This window comes from Castanea sativa, chromosome 3, assembly GCF_040712315.1.
Source record: "Castanea sativa cultivar Marrone di Chiusa Pesio chromosome 3, ASM4071231v1".
Lineage (NCBI taxonomy): Eukaryota > Viridiplantae > Streptophyta > Magnoliopsida > Fagales > Fagaceae > Castanea > Castanea sativa.
This window is the reverse complement of record NC_134015.1, coordinates 4,891,126-4,907,628: the sequence shown is the minus strand read 5'-3', so window position 1 is coordinate 4,907,628 and position 16,503 is coordinate 4,891,126. Positions and strand designations below refer to the sequence as shown.

General features: G+C 36.4%; 3 protein-coding genes across 5 annotated transcripts; 2 read left to right on the top strand and 1 right to left on the bottom strand.

The window, feature by feature from the left end:
• The first annotated feature begins 1,748 nt into the window (after positions 1–1,748).
• On the top strand, positions 1,749–7,220 carry LOC142627420 (pentatricopeptide repeat-containing protein At3g62890-like). Of its 2 annotated transcripts, none has more exons than XM_075801281.1 (3): positions 1,749–4,526; positions 5,541–5,715; positions 6,172–6,595. In XM_075801281.1, exon 1 carries the CDS (start codon positions 1,877–1,879, stop codon positions 4,271–4,273), a length of 2,397 nt encoding a protein of 798 aa, XP_075657396.1. In that variant the 5' UTR covers positions 1,749–1,876; the 3' UTR covers positions 4,274–4,526; positions 5,541–5,715; positions 6,172–6,595. The 2 variants fall into 2 exon arrangements, with proteins under 2 accessions (XP_075657396.1, XP_075657395.1); XM_075801280.1 differs by having other exon boundaries at positions 1,832–4,556; positions 6,172–7,220.
• A 1,721-nt stretch (positions 7,221–8,941) lies between these two features.
• LOC142627565 (protein ROOT PRIMORDIUM DEFECTIVE 1) lies at positions 8,942–10,448 on the top strand. Its single transcript, XM_075801440.1, has one exon. The coding sequence runs from the start codon at positions 9,082–9,084 to the stop codon at positions 10,300–10,302; it is 1,221 nt and encodes a 406-aa protein (XP_075657555.1). The 5' UTR covers positions 8,942–9,081; the 3' UTR covers positions 10,303–10,448.
• Positions 10,449–13,232: 2,784 nt separating this feature from the next.
• LOC142627297 (psbP domain-containing protein 1, chloroplastic) lies at positions 13,233–16,212 on the bottom strand. 2 transcript variants are annotated; one of them, XM_075801121.1, is made up of 4 exons: positions 15,999–16,207; positions 14,944–15,027; positions 14,114–14,548; positions 13,233–13,629 (listed from the first exon to the last, which is right to left on the bottom strand). In XM_075801121.1, the coding sequence occupies exons 1-4, from the start codon at positions 16,134–16,136 to the stop codon at positions 13,408–13,410; spliced, it is 879 nt and encodes a 292-aa protein (XP_075657236.1). In that variant the 5' UTR covers positions 16,137–16,207; the 3' UTR covers positions 13,233–13,407. The 2 variants fall into 2 exon arrangements, with proteins under 2 accessions (XP_075657236.1, XP_075657235.1); XM_075801120.1 differs by lacking the exon at positions 14,944–15,027 and having other exon boundaries at positions 15,999–16,212.
• Positions 16,213–16,503: the final 291 nt, after the last annotated feature.

The window sequence follows — 16,503 nt, the reverse complement described above, 5'->3', positions numbered from 1 at the left end:
AATCATCACAAAAACTGAAATCTTATTGATTTTTTTTTTCCAGTCCTAAAACGACCTACAGTTATGATAAATCAAAGCATAATTACATTCCACAACTGACTGCTAGACCTATTTTATATCTTTGGGTAGTGAATCACTTTTTTAGTTGGTAGTGGACCTCACAATGTTTTGTGGATGTTCCAAAATAGATTGCCCGATGAGTTTTCCTTCATAATTTTCTCCCTCTCATATTGAGAGAGACCTGTTAGATCAATATATACAGACCTTATGCAAAGATCAGGTCCTCCGTAGCAAACTTGACTATCAAGGAAGAAGCATGTATTGATAGTTACATGTTACTTACAAGTAATATATCTCAAGATTAGCTTAAAATTTTCACTGTTTATGGCTTCTTTCCTGATGATTTTAAGGTAAACACTATCTCTATTGTACTTATATTTTTTTTTTCCCTCATAAATTTCTAGCATATAGTTTTGCACAATAGCCATTTCAATAAGACAGTATTTAGCAAGATAGTATTCCTAGCAATATATACATTGCATAATACCAACCAAATTCAGCTAACTGCTATAAAAAGTTTTTTTTTTTTTTTCAAATGCTCAATGCCAAAATATATCCTAATACCCTAACAACTCCTTCATGCATATTTAGTGCCAAATACTCAGTACTTATCACCAAATTACACTCACCTATTCCGTTTAGGGTGGTCAGTTGTACACCACCACCAATTTGCTTTGGCCGGGATGTAAGTAACCATAGCTCAGTTCAAAACAAAATGGTACATAGAATCCACATAGCTCTCAACATCCCAGAGGAAAGAACCAAAAGTAACTGCCTCCAAGACAAGTCTCTTTAAACCACCAAAGCTAATCTTGATGGGTTCATCCTTCGAAGAATCCACTTGTTCCACGTGGGGTTATGACAATCTCGGGTCTTCCAAATAGGGATATTGAATTTATGGTAAAACCTTAGCCTTTACAGCATCAGGAACCAAAGAGAACTAAAACCCCCAAATTGAATTTTTGACCCTTGAACACAAACTACTTTTAAGTAATGGGAATTGGGTTTTTCTTATTTTGGTGAGTAAAATTGATGAGATAGTGAAATTGAAGACATGGGTATTGTTTTTCTCTAGTTCAATTTCTCGGTAACCAAACAGAATAATTTTATTTTGCACAAAAAAAAAAAACAAACCTGATGGAAAATGGTGTGGAGGCAGTGGAGGCGCAGAGCAAACCGCGTAGCCTGATGGAAAATGGTGGAGACTGGTGAGTACGAAGAGGGTGAGTAAGTGAGAGTGGAGAGGGTGAGCGAGTGAGAGAGGCTGAGGTTCGGTGTGTGAGAGTGAGGGAGAGTGAGAGAGAGTGAGAGAGAGGGAGAGTGACAGAGAGTCTGTTGTGTTAGAGAGAGAGGAGAGCTGTGTGAGAGGCGTTAAATTTGAAAAAAACCCAAATTTAAATCGAGTCTCACAAACTCGGTTTCTCATTTTCCACGTGGCACAACCACGTCAGATCCAGATGGCCACGTCACATAAATCGAGTCTCTAAGACTCGATTTACAGGTGGAGGCCACCTGGCAAAAACGCCACATCAAACAGACAAAACCGAGCCTTAAAGACTCGATTTTTAGCTCAAAATCGAGCGTCTAAGACTCGAGATGTTAGTTTATAATATACTTTGCAAACCGGGCCTGCTAACTATATAGTTAGCAACTGAGGGTTATTTTGCTATTTCGTCCGACGGTACACTTAGCAAAGTGTACTTTTTCGTACACTCTTATAAAAAAAAAAAGGTTAAAACTTAAAAGTTTGCTGTTTTCTGTTAATGTTGTTGGCAAACTCTGTTGTACAAGAAGCGAACCTTTCCTGTTTCTTCCTATGAATTTTATCAAAGTGAACCCTTTTTCGTCAACCATAAAAAAATTAACTTTGTATGAAAAACTCACTCTAAAACCAACCATAAACCTCTCAATCCTAGAGACCCACTTGCCCAAATGCCAAAATCTCAAGCTTTTCAACCAAATACTCTCCCAGATGATCCTCACTGGGTTCATCAGAGACACCTTTGCTGCCAGCAGAATCCTCAAGTTCTCTACTGACTCACCCTTTATCCACATTCATCAATCCTTCCAAATCTTCAACCACATTGAGAACCCAAATGGGTTCATTTGGAACACCATGATGAGAGCTTATGTACAAAGAAACTATCCTGAAAAGGCTATCTTTTTGTACAAATTGATGGTGGATAACAATGTCGGTGGTAGTGATAATTACACACACCCAATTCTTATTCAAGCTTGTGCTATCCGGTTATCAGATTTTGAAGGGAAACAGATGCACAACCATGTTTTGAAATTGGGTTTTGATTCAGATGTTTATGTTCAGAACACATTGATTAACATGTATGCAGTTTGTGGGAGTATGGGTGATGCACGCCAGTTGTTTGATGAAAGTCCTGTTTTGGATTCGGTTTCATGGAATTCAATTTTGGCAGGGTATGTTCAAATAGGGGATGTGGAGAATGCCAAGTGTATTTATGAGTTGATGCCTGAAAGGAATACGATTGCCTCGAATTCTATGATTGTCTTGTTGGGTAGGACAGGTCATGTTGTTGAGGCTTGTCAGTTATTTAATGAGGTGCCTGAGAAAGATATGGTATCGTGGAGTGCGTTGATTTCTTGTTATGAGCAAAATGAAATGTATGAGGAGGCTTTGGTTATGTTTATGCAAATGAAAACTAATGGAATTATGGTTGATGAGGTTGTGGGAGTTAGTGTTTTGTCTGCGTGCGCTCATTTGTTAGCTGTCAACATAGGAAAAATGATCCATGGGTTGGTTGTCAAAATTGGAATTGAATCTTATGTTAACCTTCAAAATGCTTTTATTCACTTGTACTCAACTTGTGGTGACATAATGGCAGCCGAAAAACTATTCAATGCAGGCTGCCAATTGGACCAGATATCTTGGAACTCCATGATCTCTGGGTACTTGAAATGCGGATCAGTTGAAATTGCTAAGAAATTATTTGATTCCATGCCTAGTAAGGATATTGTGTCTTGGAGTGCAATGATATCAGGGTATGCTCAGCATGACCATTTCTCAGAGACTTTAGCACTGTTCCAGGAAATGCAGCTTGAGGGAATTAGGCCTGATGAGACCACTTTGGTTAGTGTAGTATCAGCTTGCACTCACCTGGCTGCCCTTGACTTAGGTAAATGGATTCATGCTTATATAAAGAAGAATGGTCTAAAGGTTAACGTCATTTTGGGTACAACCCTTATAGACATGTACATGAAATGTGGGTGTGTGGAAAATGCATTAGAAGTTTTTCATGGCATGGAGGAAAGGGGGGTTTCTACTTGGAATGCTCTCATTCTTGGTTTGGCACTAAATGGTTTAGTGGATAAGTCACTAGACATGTTCTTTGACATGAAGAAATGTGGTGTAGTGCCTAATGAGATAACGTTTATGGGAGTTCTTGGGGCTTGTCGACACATGGGCTTAGTTGATGAGGGGCGTCACCACTTCAATTCAATGATTCAAGAACATCAGATAGAACCAAATGTTAAGCACTATGGATGCATGGTTGATCTTCTAGGACGTGCAGGAATGCTCAAAGAAGCAGAGGAAATCCTTGAGAGTATGCCTATGGCACCGGATGTTGCTACCTGGGGTGCCTTGCTTGGAGCTTGCAAGAAACATGGTGAGAATGAAATGGGGGAGAGAGTAGGAAGAAAGCTCATTGAGCTTCAACCTGACCATGATGGTTTCCATGTGCTATTGTCCAATATATATGCTTCAAAAGGTCACTGGGATGATGTTCTTCAAGTTAGGGGGACAATGATACAGCATAGGGTGGTGAAGACCCCAGGGTGTAGCATGATTGAAGCAAATGGAGTAGTCCATGAATTTCTAGCAGGAGATAAGACACATCCTTTAATAAATGAGATTGAGAATAAGTTGGATGAAATGAATAAGAAATTGAAAATGGAAGGTTATGTACCAGATACAAATGAGGTTTCCCTTGACATTGATCAAGAAGAGAAGGAAACCTCTCTGTTTAGGCACAGTGAGAAGCTTGCAATTGCCTTCGGGCTTATTGCTATCATTCCACCAACACCAATAAGGATTATGAAGAATTTGCGAATATGTAATGATTGTCATTCAGCAGCTAAATTCATCTCTAGAGCTTTTGATCGTGAAATTGCAGTGAGGGATCGGCATCGCTTTCACCACTTTAAGCAGGGTTCTTGTTCATGTATGGACTACTGGTAGCAATATATTTTACATAAGCTGATCGACTTCGGTGTTACCTTGTTGCGGGGATTGATCCTTAAGAGCTTGTCTAGTTATGAATTATGACTATACCAAACATTTTGCTTCACCAGTGCTTGATGGCTTTACAGTTCCAAAATTTATGCTACTGAAGCACTAAGAAATAATACTTCAGTGGTGACTATTGATACAACGCCTCCCTCATGAGACTTGAAGGAAGGCTGTGCTTATGCCTTGTAGGGCTATCTGTGAGGTTAAGACCTACCATGAGACATGGATGATGGTAAGGCCCTTAATTATGCCCTATAAAAATGACTACTTGGGGGGGGGGTGTTAAAAACCTATCAATGCCATAATTTTCTGATAAGAAAAACTTTTATTTGTGGTCCTAATGCTACAAATAGACCATTGATGGATTCATTCATTATGGCAATGGAAGTCAAAGAGATGGTTGATATACTTTATTGTATTTTGAAGGTGCTAATGACATTTCATCCCATTGAGTGATACACCTATCAGCTTAAACAAAACAAAATTTCAATGGAAATGGTTCTAGTATATATTTTTTTTTTGGATAGTGGTCGTGGTTTGAATGGGTTTTGCTGAAACTGGTTGTGGGAAGGCTTAAGTATGGGTTTCAGGTGATGGTTTGTGTTTTTGTGTTCAGTTTGTTTTGGATTGGTTTGAGTTCTTTCTCTTCTTCTTCTTCTTCTTCTTCTTTTCTTTTTTCTTTTCTTTTTTTTCTTTTTTTTCTTTTTTTTTTTTTGGGTGGGGATGGAAATGGTTCTGGGAAATTGATTTTATTTTTTATTTTTTGTGGGATTAATGGTTTTCTTTATTTATATAATGTGGTATTGATCTAGTTTGGTTTGGCTAAAAGTGGTTCTGGGAAGATTTAGTTGTGGTTTCTTCTGAGTAAACTCAACACTCTCCGCCTAGTGATTTTAAGATCAGAAAAATCAATCTTCTCATTTTCAAAATTTATTTATCACTGCAGTGGAACTCTGCTGTAGTTTTTAGCTTTTATTTACGAGAGTTGATCATCAATTTAACTTTAAACTCACTTATCAAATAACCTATTTGGACGATCTATGGGTCATGAGTTCTGGGTTGGGTCAAACCTAGGTTAATTTCTAACAGTTGTGTACCACGAGAATGAGACAGAATATATATACGGGCATGGGGGAAGTATGGACAATTACACTTCATTACTGAGTTCCTGTATATGTGTATTTTAGTTTAAAATTTTGGTTTTATCTTTATACAGGTTTATAAGTTGAAAGAGTCCTATTTATGTAAAACCACAGCTAACATCAGATGCAAGGACATGGCATGCCAAATTGCCAATGTGATGGTTGGAATACAAAATGATCCTGGGAGCCATGCAATTTCAACTGCCTCCTGGCATTATATCAATTGATCTGACTTCAAATCATGGGAAGGTAAATATCCTCACTAATAAGAGACCCATATGTTTTCATTGTGATACTTGTAGTATTCTGTGTTGTAAACATGCCTGTTCATGTACTATTTCTAGAGGAAAGCAATGGTACTGCTGTCATTGTTGTAGGTTATGTGAGTCATGAGGTCACTCGTCTAGAAAATCAGCACTGCTGCTTAGATGACTAGCTAGATTTCTGATAAATGATATTTGCTGTTTGCAGCCATGAAATTCATATTTTGTTTTCAATGAATGAAGGTTTTTTTTTTTTTTTGGGATACTTCTATGAATGAAGATTTGTATTAAACAGAAACAAGATATATACAGGTCAACTATGTATTACAGTTACAGAACTCTAAAACCCAGTAGCAGCAATGATCTGCAGAGCCAAAGATGCATGTTGTATACTTTTTCTCTTATTGGAAATTGATTATGTATTGTTGGTGCGTTTCTGCAGACCTGCTTGTGATCAGCTGGGTGGAGTTAGATCGCCTTCATTTATTTTAGTTGGGGTTAGAACACCTTCGTGTATTTCCAACAGTTCAAGCGTCCTTTAGAATTATTAGTGTTGCGCTCTCTGGCTTGCAAATAGATAAACTAGATCTGAAGAATCTACCTACAAAGGTTTTTGAGCTCTCACAAATGTAGGGGAATTTGAAGGTCATGATTTAAAATTGACACATCAAGATCAATTTTAAGTTTTTTTTTTTAGCAAGATAGTAGTTGCCATGTATAGAATGTTGCGGTGGCATTGTAATTTCGAGCAATAACTTCATTTATGACTGAGTTGTTAAGCTAGCATTTGGTGGTTAGGAAAGATTTAAACTTGAGATGTATTTTTTTGTACTATGAAAGTGATATGAAGAGAAAATTTAAGGAGCTGAATACAACTATACATGGTCTTCGAAAGCTTGGGGTCTGTGCAGTCTCTTTATGTGAGTGAGAGAGTTTTTGTGCAGTCTCTTTGTTGCCATTGTTTTTGTCGAACAGGAAGATGGGCTATCTTGCCATATCCCTGACAGTTCTGCACTTCTGTGAACTTCCTCTGAATCTCAGTACTTTGGAGCATCAAATTGATTTTCTTAACTTGGAAGAGCAGCTTGTTCCTCATGCTTCAAATAGATTCTACTATTAGAGTTGACGTTAATGGGAACTTCTCCTTGGATATATGCTGGTTTTGTAAGTGGCCTGAAGGGTTGAGGATAAGTGTTACCAGGTCTTTTGTGAAGGGAAAGGCTTGGGAATCAATACGCAATCGCAATCCCCTGCAATTTTTAAGTCAGATTGCTCAAATAACTGCACATTGTTGAAGCAACTACAACTGTTAATAGGGTGTATTCCATATTTTGATTTCCTATGATCAAAGACCATTTAGAAAGGGTCCAGCGGGTAGTTTGCTGAAATTGTTGGGTGACTTTCATCAAATAGTTATTTCTTACCTCTTTGGTCTTTCATGCTCAAAGTCCTCACTTAAAGAATGTTCCTTAAACATTGAGTTCCAAAATATTGTTCTGTTTTCGTGCACTGGTTTTAGAATTTGAATATCTGCAATGTGTTTCAGTTCACAATAGAATGACGAAATGGACATATGGTAGTCATCTTGGACCTGGCCATATGAACATGAAAGACCTCATGCAAGTCACACCAAGCATCGTGCTTGGCAATTTTACTTTTTTCTTTTCCTTTGAATTTAGTTGTCATTTCGATTCTCTGTTTACGTTCAATCAAATTACAACATGATAACTTCACCCAAGATAACAAATTAGAACACCTAATCTCTTCTTTCACCAAATGTTAATATTTAAGCAATTTCATAATTACAATTAGATCCTTGTATTGCACCATTCCTTATGAGAGAGAGAGAGAGTTAAAATTAATATTTTTCTTAGTGATTTGATTAAAATGTCATGATTATCAATAATTATGTTATGCATCAGATGTATGTATCTTCTTTTTCATAGTATAAAAGTCACTGTAACTATGTGATATGCACATATTATGAGAGAGGAGACATATATATCCAATGCATGAGATACATTCTCTTATAAATCATTTTTTATTATAAAAAAATCCCTTTTTTTAAGAAGACCTACGATTTTATTTTTAATTTTTAATTTTTTGAAAACAATTGAAAAACAAGTTGCAGGCTTGATTTGGGGAAACCATTTAAAAAATATATATATATATATATATCTTCTACATCATTGATTGGGTTTTGTTATTTCATAATAGTTGTGGATGTAAGTGAAATGATAAAAGATTGGAGGGTTGGAAGTAAAATTTGAAAAATTAAAAAGGTAATTTTCACTTTCCTCTCTCTAAGTATATGGAGAGGGGAGAGCAATTGCAATATCCCCTTTAGTTTAAAACATAACAATGCTACCCCTTATCTTTTCATAACGAGCACTTTATCCTTCACACGCTAATGATATTCATAACCTCTAATAGCAAGCACATTATATGCATAATCATGATCTTTTAAATTGTGCATGTATTGTGTGAATGCATGTTATTTGTTTGATATGGTAGGGTATTAAGATCATTATAATGTGAGTTTAGACGCATTTCTTTTTTAAAAAATTATTACTTAAAAATATATGAGGTATTAATTGAGTTACAAAATTATTGGTTAATAAAATGCTTATTACAAAATATAAAAGAAAGAAGCAAAATTATTAGGTTTTAAATTAAAAGAAAGTTGAATCTAAAAATAAACACAAGTAATTCTAATATCACATAAATAGCCCAACTTTAGTTACAATTATTCTAAATGACATGTTTTGATCGGCTGCTTGTCAGTTTTACATAAATCACCACTTACAACCTTCCATGTGGACAATTATAGCAACAATTGGTATTTAAAAAAAAATAAATATGAAGGGAAATTTACAAATGCCCATAATTTTTTTTTTTTTTAATAGGAAATGCCCATAATTTTTAATTTCACGGGCAAGTGCAATTTATCTAATTTAATTTTAATTTTTCAAACTTTACGTTACTCTTAAAAAAAAAAAAAATTAAAAGGAGGCTGTTTTTTTTTTTATCTCTTTCGAATTTCGATGGTCGCTCTTTCCCATTCCTCTTAGCCGGCCAAAAGGCCCAAAAACGGTAGAGTATTTTTCTCTCTCAAAAAAAAAAAAAAAAAAAAAGGGGGTAAAGAGTATTACTAAATACTAATACTACCACCTGAAACTCAACCTTTGATCATAAACCAAAGCCCATGATCTTCTAGATTAGTGTCTTTCTCAGCTTAAGAAAACCTTCACATTGTACTTTACCAAAATGTGCATGTGATATGTTTGACAAAAGTCCTAGCTGGGCATAAGATTAGATAGGTGGAAAATCATAGCTACTCTTAGGCATAAGAATGAGAACCCATGTTGTCAAATTCATAATCAAACACCCCCACCAACCTTTTATGGCTGTTCGGTTGAAAACAACATCTTCCCAGTATGTTGCAGCTAGAGCTAGAGACCCTGTGTTTGAGAAACTTATGGACAAATACAAACACCTTGTCAAAGTCATTGCCATTCAAGACCTCATCCTTGCAAACCCAAAGAACCCATGTGTATCCCTTGAATTCCTCTCTAAGCTCTCCCAAAAGCTCCACCTCAACCGCGGTGCTACTTCCTTTCTACGCAAGTATCCTCACATTTTCCACATTTACTACGACCCCAGCAAGTCTCAGCCCTTCTGCAGATTAACTGACGCTGCTATTGAGATTTCTTGCCAAGAAGCAGAGGCTATCAATGCTTCATTGCCACTTGTTGTTGACCGTTTGGTACGGCTTCTGTCAATGTCCTCATCCAAAATGCTGCCCCTTCGTGGCATTTTCAAAGTTTGGAGGGAACTCGGGCTCCCTGATGATTTTGAGGAATCAGTAATTGCTCGAAACTCTGATCTTTTTCAACTTTGTGATGCTCATGAACCCAATACTCATTTTTTGAAACTGGTTGATGGGAGTTGTATCAATCATTTTACGGCAGCAGTGGAGAATTGGAGGCTTTTGGAGTGTTGTAAGCAGGATTGTGGTGTTGATAGGATGGAAATGAGATACAGTTTTAAACATGGGTATCCTCCATGTATGAAACTTAGTAAGAGTTTTAGGGCCAAGGTTAAGGAATGGCAAAGTTTGCCATATGTGGGACCATACGAGGAGATGAGAGAGAAGAAGAAGAGGTCCAAGTTTGGAATGATGGCAATGGAGAAACGGGCTGCTGCAATCATTCATGAATTCTTGAGCTTGACAGTGGAGAAGATGGTGGAAGTAGAGAAGATCAGCCATTTTAGGAAATGGTTTGGGATTGACTTAAATATAAGGGATTTGTTCTTGGATCACCCAGGAATATTTTATTTGTCCACCAAGGGGAAGAGGCATACCATCTTTCTGAGAGAAGCATATGAGAGGGGATGTTTGATAGAACCAAATCCAGTTTATGATGCTAGAAGAAAGCTTCTTGATCTTGTTGTCTTGGGACGTCATGGTTTGTTTAATGATGAAAATAAGCCAAGGGACGTTTTTAGTTGCAAGGAGGCTGAGTTGCAAGAAGAGGACTCTGACCAAGATGATGACTTTTCAGCACCCTGACTGGAACATTTCGACTTCCAGTATCAGGTGCATCATCTGTTTGCCCTTCCAGGTTTATAGCTCCATTATTTGAAGATATCATCCATTTGAAGGGGCTCACTTGATTGCCTCGTTTTTTATGGTAAATTAAAGAGTGAGAATAAGTTCAAGATGATCTTATTGAAGAATCTTATAGAGGTAAAACAACCCCCCCCCCCCCCCCCCCGACTCCGTGTGTGTGTGTGTGCTTGTGCATTTTTTCTAATATTGCATTGTTGAAATTGAACATTTAGCAATATCAGTTTATGTGAGAAAATTTTCACACAATTCACCTGTAATCCATTTGCAATGTCTACCATGTTGTTGATTTGGTTTGTTCTATGCCTATTTGTTATGCTTTATGTACACTTACCAAAATTTATTTAGCTACATTGGGGTGAAAACATGTTTCACACATGACTTGTAAAGATTGTTGAGTTTTATGTCTAAAATTTGACTTCTTTTTAAGAGAATTATCCTCAAGTAGTTTAAGAATAATGGAGTCCATTGATTAGCAAAGGCACCATGTGACTTAATCTGAAGAAAGTTTATGATGGGAACATACACATGAAGATAATACTAGCATTTCCAAGGGCCAACTATTACTCAGTTCTCCATTTATTTAATTAGTCATGGGATGATTATGCAGTGAAATTAATCAAGTTGTGGTCATGTTATCTAAAGAGAATATCTCTTTTACTTATCAAATAAAAGAAAAAATCTCTTTACCGTGACCAGACCACTACAATTGTCATAATTTCTGAGAGATTCATGAACGATGGCCTTGCTATTCACAAAATGCTTAACTAACTTCTAAACTTGTGATGGAAATTGATTACTAGATAGTTTTTGTTTTTAGTGTATGGTACACATTTTCACAATTTTGACATGTAGAATTGGTCCAAAAGATGAGAAAGAGTTTGTCTGGTTTAGAAGGCCAAGTTGGCTTTGATTTTAATTGAGGTTGTCAAATGTTTACCAGTTTGCTTGATACTGTTCTACTCTAACCATTTCTCATGATCTCTTTCTTTTTGGGTAGCTGATCTATTTTCCTTGGCCCTTAGATTTTGATTCTGCTGGGAAGCCTGACAAATTTGATGCCATGATGACTGCTGCACAATTACACTGGAGGTGGCTGCTAATAATAGGAAACGACATTATTAGACCCACATGGTGGATGTTCCGTTGTTGTAAAATTTAATCCAACTTTTTCTTTAGGTATGTATATATTTTTTGTTTGGCTGAAATACACTTTCGTCTCAGAAATTGGACCTAGGTTCAGTTATTGTCCATCAAATTTAAAATTTTCTAATTTCACCCTTGAGGAATTAGCTGTGAATGCAACATCAGATTTAAAAGGCAGCAATGTTTCCTTTTGTCATTAGCTGTGAACGCAACATCAGATTTTAACCGTCACATCAGCCTTCCTTTGGCCAAATGTCCAATTCAGTTCACAGTTGATGGATAGAAGGACAATATTGTTATCATTTACATTATTCAGGGACAAAATAAAAAGTTTTAAATTTGAGAGACGAAATCAAACCTATGCCTAAGTTTCAAGGATCAGAGGTCTATTTCAGCTAAGTTTTTTTCTTAAGGTGCTGCTAGTTCAGAATGGTTATAAGACAGTGAAAAATAATATTTGAAGTGGCATTAGAGAGAGGTTTAGTCACTCTTCTTTCACTTATTGTTGGAGCATTAAGTCTAGGAGTATTGAATCATGCAGCCATAGTTGGAGAATTGTAGAGATCCTCTGTTACGATATTGTTTGTTGTTGAATTTGTACCTTTTTTGTGTTGCTGAACACACATCAATAGTTGAATGGTGAATTATGAAGAAATTCACTCTTTCTTTTTCAACTAATCTGTCTGCTTGATTTTTGGAGCTTCTCTCTCTTTTAGATTGGGTTATAAAAGGCAGCTTTACCAACTATGAAAAACATTGATCCTTTTTGGTGGCTGTGTTTAAGGATTGTGCTATTTTGCTTAAATTATCATTACTTTGCTTGGTTTGAGTTTCCACAGGGTATCAAGGTTGGAAGGGTTTATGTTTAATTATTTTCTTACTTGTTCAAAAAGTGGAGTGCCAAAAGAGTATTTCCTCAATGTTGTCAACAAAAAGGCAATGAGATCTTTCTGGATGCCAAGATTCATATAAGTTAACATATTATAGTGGAAGTCATCACATATGTACTTTGATTATATTTACCTCCATGACTATTAGTTGCTGGAGTGTATGAAGCTAGCTCCATTTTATGACCAACTATCAGGCAGTGACTTGCCCTATTGTGATATAATCGACAAAAGTACCTATTTGAGGTTCTTACATAAACTGTACCTATTTGAGGTTCTCACTTAAACTTCGAAGTCAAATTCATTGAGATTTTAGCATTGACATATCTTGCATGGAGCATTTTACTCATCACTTTGATTTGAAAGGGGGTCTTGGGGAAAATATAAATAAAGCCCTCAGGTAATGTAGAGTTTTTATAAAGACTGAGAGAGCATTTCTTCTTTTTATTAGCGTTCTATCAAAATTTACTCTTTCACATGTGGTCAGTGATTCAGTAATAAATCAGGATAATGAGGAAAAAGTCATAAGAATGTTACTTCTTGAAATTCCTTTATGCATTGGGTTCCATCTATTTGAGTATATAAACCCATGGGACAATTTATAGGATTTTTAAGGAATCCAATCATATTAGTCTTATTGATGAGGGGAGAGACAGAGAGATTTATCATTAGCAGAGGGAGCACTGTTAAAGCACCAAGAGTTTAAAGGGAAATGAAATTGGTCATGTTGAGTTACTCCTTCAGAGTACCAAGATTTATCATTATCTGGTGAATTAATCTCTCCTTTCACATTTTGTTCCTGCGCAAGCCTAGTTACATTTGAAGAAACCCAAATTGGTCATGTTGAGTTAATCTGTCTTCAGTTTCCACTCAATTAAATTCATATAAAAGAAGCTAGCATGTGGGACAAGCTTTTCCTACCAAGAGTTTTGATATTCTCCTCTTTAGCATTACTGCTCAATACAAACTCAGCACAATGCATGGGGTGAACAAAATTTTTTAAACGTAGCATCAGTTAACCAAGCACTTTGTTTACCCTAAAGGAATCCATGACTTGGCGAAGATCATTTTCCTCTTCCAAGAATACATTTTCAGGTGTTTGCAGTCTCAATTCATACAGCCGGTTGTTTTCAACTCCAAGAACTGAAAGGTAGCGCCGGTCCCATTCCAAACTAACCACACGGTCTTGAGGCATAACAGCCAGCTCATTGTTGCTTGCATATGACTTTATGTTTACCTAATAGCAAGTGCAAGCCAATACACATTATTTAAAACCCAAAAATTTGTAATTAAATCCATAACTGAAAAAAAGAAGTGGGTTGGGGGGGGGGGGGGAGGGGGTGTGGAATCCTACATTGTTATTCTACCCAAAATTCATGTGAAAGACAAATTTGAGACGTAGGCCCCTATGTACAAATCATTTCACATTATGCATTTGTTCAATAATAAAAGTACATATAAGTGGCACATTCCTCATCTAGTGCCACTCAATATGCACTCTGCTTCTAGTGCCTTACTCTATGTAACAAAATAATTTAACAGCTGCTTGGCTGATTCTGTCAAATATGATGCGCCATGGCTAATCTTTTCAAGTGAAAATCAACACAAGCCAATTTAACTGACCTCCTGTGGTGACCAATCTAATATTGACTGGATAACCTTTATCACTACTAAAAGCTCAATGCAAGCAATTGACATTTTCAACACTAGAAATATCTTACCTCAACTTGATAGTAAATTCTCCCATCATCAGCAACTCTGGAAGATGTGGATAGGATATTTGATTCACGCTTGACACCAAGCCTGGTAGACATGAACTCTGTCAAGTACTGCTTAAGTACTCTCTCTCCAGCTTCTTGAGGTGGACCCAAGTCTTCAACACTCTTGTACCTGGAGGATGAGGGAGAGGACAACTCCACAGAAATATTTTCATCAAGAACATAAGGGTCCCTGAAAAATATGTCAGCCCCAGCACCTCGGACTGGAATCCAGTTCTGAGGGTACCTGAATGAATAACCATCAAAAGTATCTATGTATTCTCTGAGTCCAACGGATGGTTGAGCAAATGCAGCATCATGCAAACCAACTCCTGAGAAGAAATAACTTGACAAAATCAAGGCCACTGCATTCCTCCTAGGAACTGCAAAAGCTTTAGTCTGATTATATATTAGAAAATGTATAATTAAAAGACATTTTCATGGAACAAAAAAACCAAAGCTAGAATACTACTTGATGAAACATACATCATATTGTAAACACAAGTGGTATTTATTACCAAGCAGGATGCTCAATATGAAAAGACCTCATAAGCAGACATTTCTCAAAACAAATATATAGCCTAACCCAATTAGTAGTTCTCAGCAGAAAGTATAAGGGGAACTAACAGTTAGAAACAAATCCCGTCGTTACCAATTCATTTGTTTTTCCAAACCTTCCTACAACCCCTTTTTCTCTTTTAATTTATCAAAAAGAACTAGAAGAAAATTTAAATTTGTTAGAATTTTTTCACATCTTTGGGGAATTGACAATGCCTTACTGACAAATGCTTAACCTCGTCCATTTGATAATGAACACTTTTGTACCTGCCAAATGCAAACAACCTCCTGGCTCCTACTTGATTGCACCGTGATATATTCTAATTCAGCAGCATATATGAGGTCAGGATGAAAGTTTTCTCAGTCCCATCAAACCATTGAACCACAAGTATCTCAGCTAAGTGGTGATTTATAGAATTACAGCAATATGACACATGTTAGGAACTTAGAGGTTCTTAATGGAGAAGGATAGGAATGGTAGGGGAATGTATGAGATTTGTTGGAAAATAGACTTAATTCAAGGTAGTCACCCTCCATAGAGAAATATTAAGAGAAAGAGAGGAAATGCACTAAACAATCAATTGGTTTATTCTTCGATGATATCTAATGTTGAATTGCAATTATGTACTAATCTCATTGGCCCACATTAGCTTAAGATAATTGACTAGTTAATTCAACACGTGCTCTATGAATTAAGCCATGCATTAAATGAAATACATGTGCTCAAATCCTAATCTCAACTAACTAACTAATTACCTAACTAAAGGGATTACAACAATTAGGATTAAAACTTATCATTTGAAGTTAAAAGCACCCCAAAATTTTTATAAAAAAAAAACATTTCTTTCTTAAATTAATTAGGTTGAAAGAACTCCATAGTCTCTCCAATAGACAAAATAGAATTGACTTCCACTCTTCTAGCCTTCTTTTGCAGTCACTGATCTAACACTCAATTACCCCATCTCAGTATGACTATACAATCATTTAAGCTCAACATTGTTCTAACTATACACACACACACACACACACACACACACACACACACATATATATATATACGCTTTTAACTAACATGCTTTGAATTGCATAGCCCATAACATCTATGTTACAAAGTTAAGTAAAGTTTTAATGTCACAGCAGACAACCTTAAACACCCATAAGAAAATAAAACATAAAAAATCAAACTTGCTGTCTTTTTACTTAGTATAGAAAATTAAGAAGAAGAAGAAAAGAAAAAAAAAAGACTATATTTCTTGTGGGGTTGGGGTGCTTTGAAGGTTGGAAGAATTACCGTTTGGACATTGCAAGAAATAGTAGTTGAGTAGCGGAGAGGAAACGACGTCGTGTGACGAGTTAACCCGGAGGGTGAGTGAGTCTGAGGAGGAGGAGGAGGAGGAAGAAGCGAGTTCAAGATAATGGTGGTGGTCATTTCAGACTCAGAGAGAGAGAGAAAAAAAAAGGAAAGGAGGAATGAAGTGAGGTGGAGAATAGAGACTATGGATGGAGATCACTAAAACAGAGGATGTGCTAGAGTTTGGTTGGAATTATAGCTGGGCTTGAACATGGGCCTGTGTCCACTGTCCACCCATATTTTGGAGATAACAGGTTGGGCTGACCCACATGTATATATGAAGAGAGCCATGGCATAGACACTAATTTTTCACTTTTTTTTACCCCAAATGATGAGTAGATTTTGCAATTTTGTCAAGGGTTTGGTTAATGGGTCTTGTTGAAGTACATTGTTTGTTACATTGATTGATTTGTTTTAGGGAGTCGAGCTACTTTTTGTTATAAGG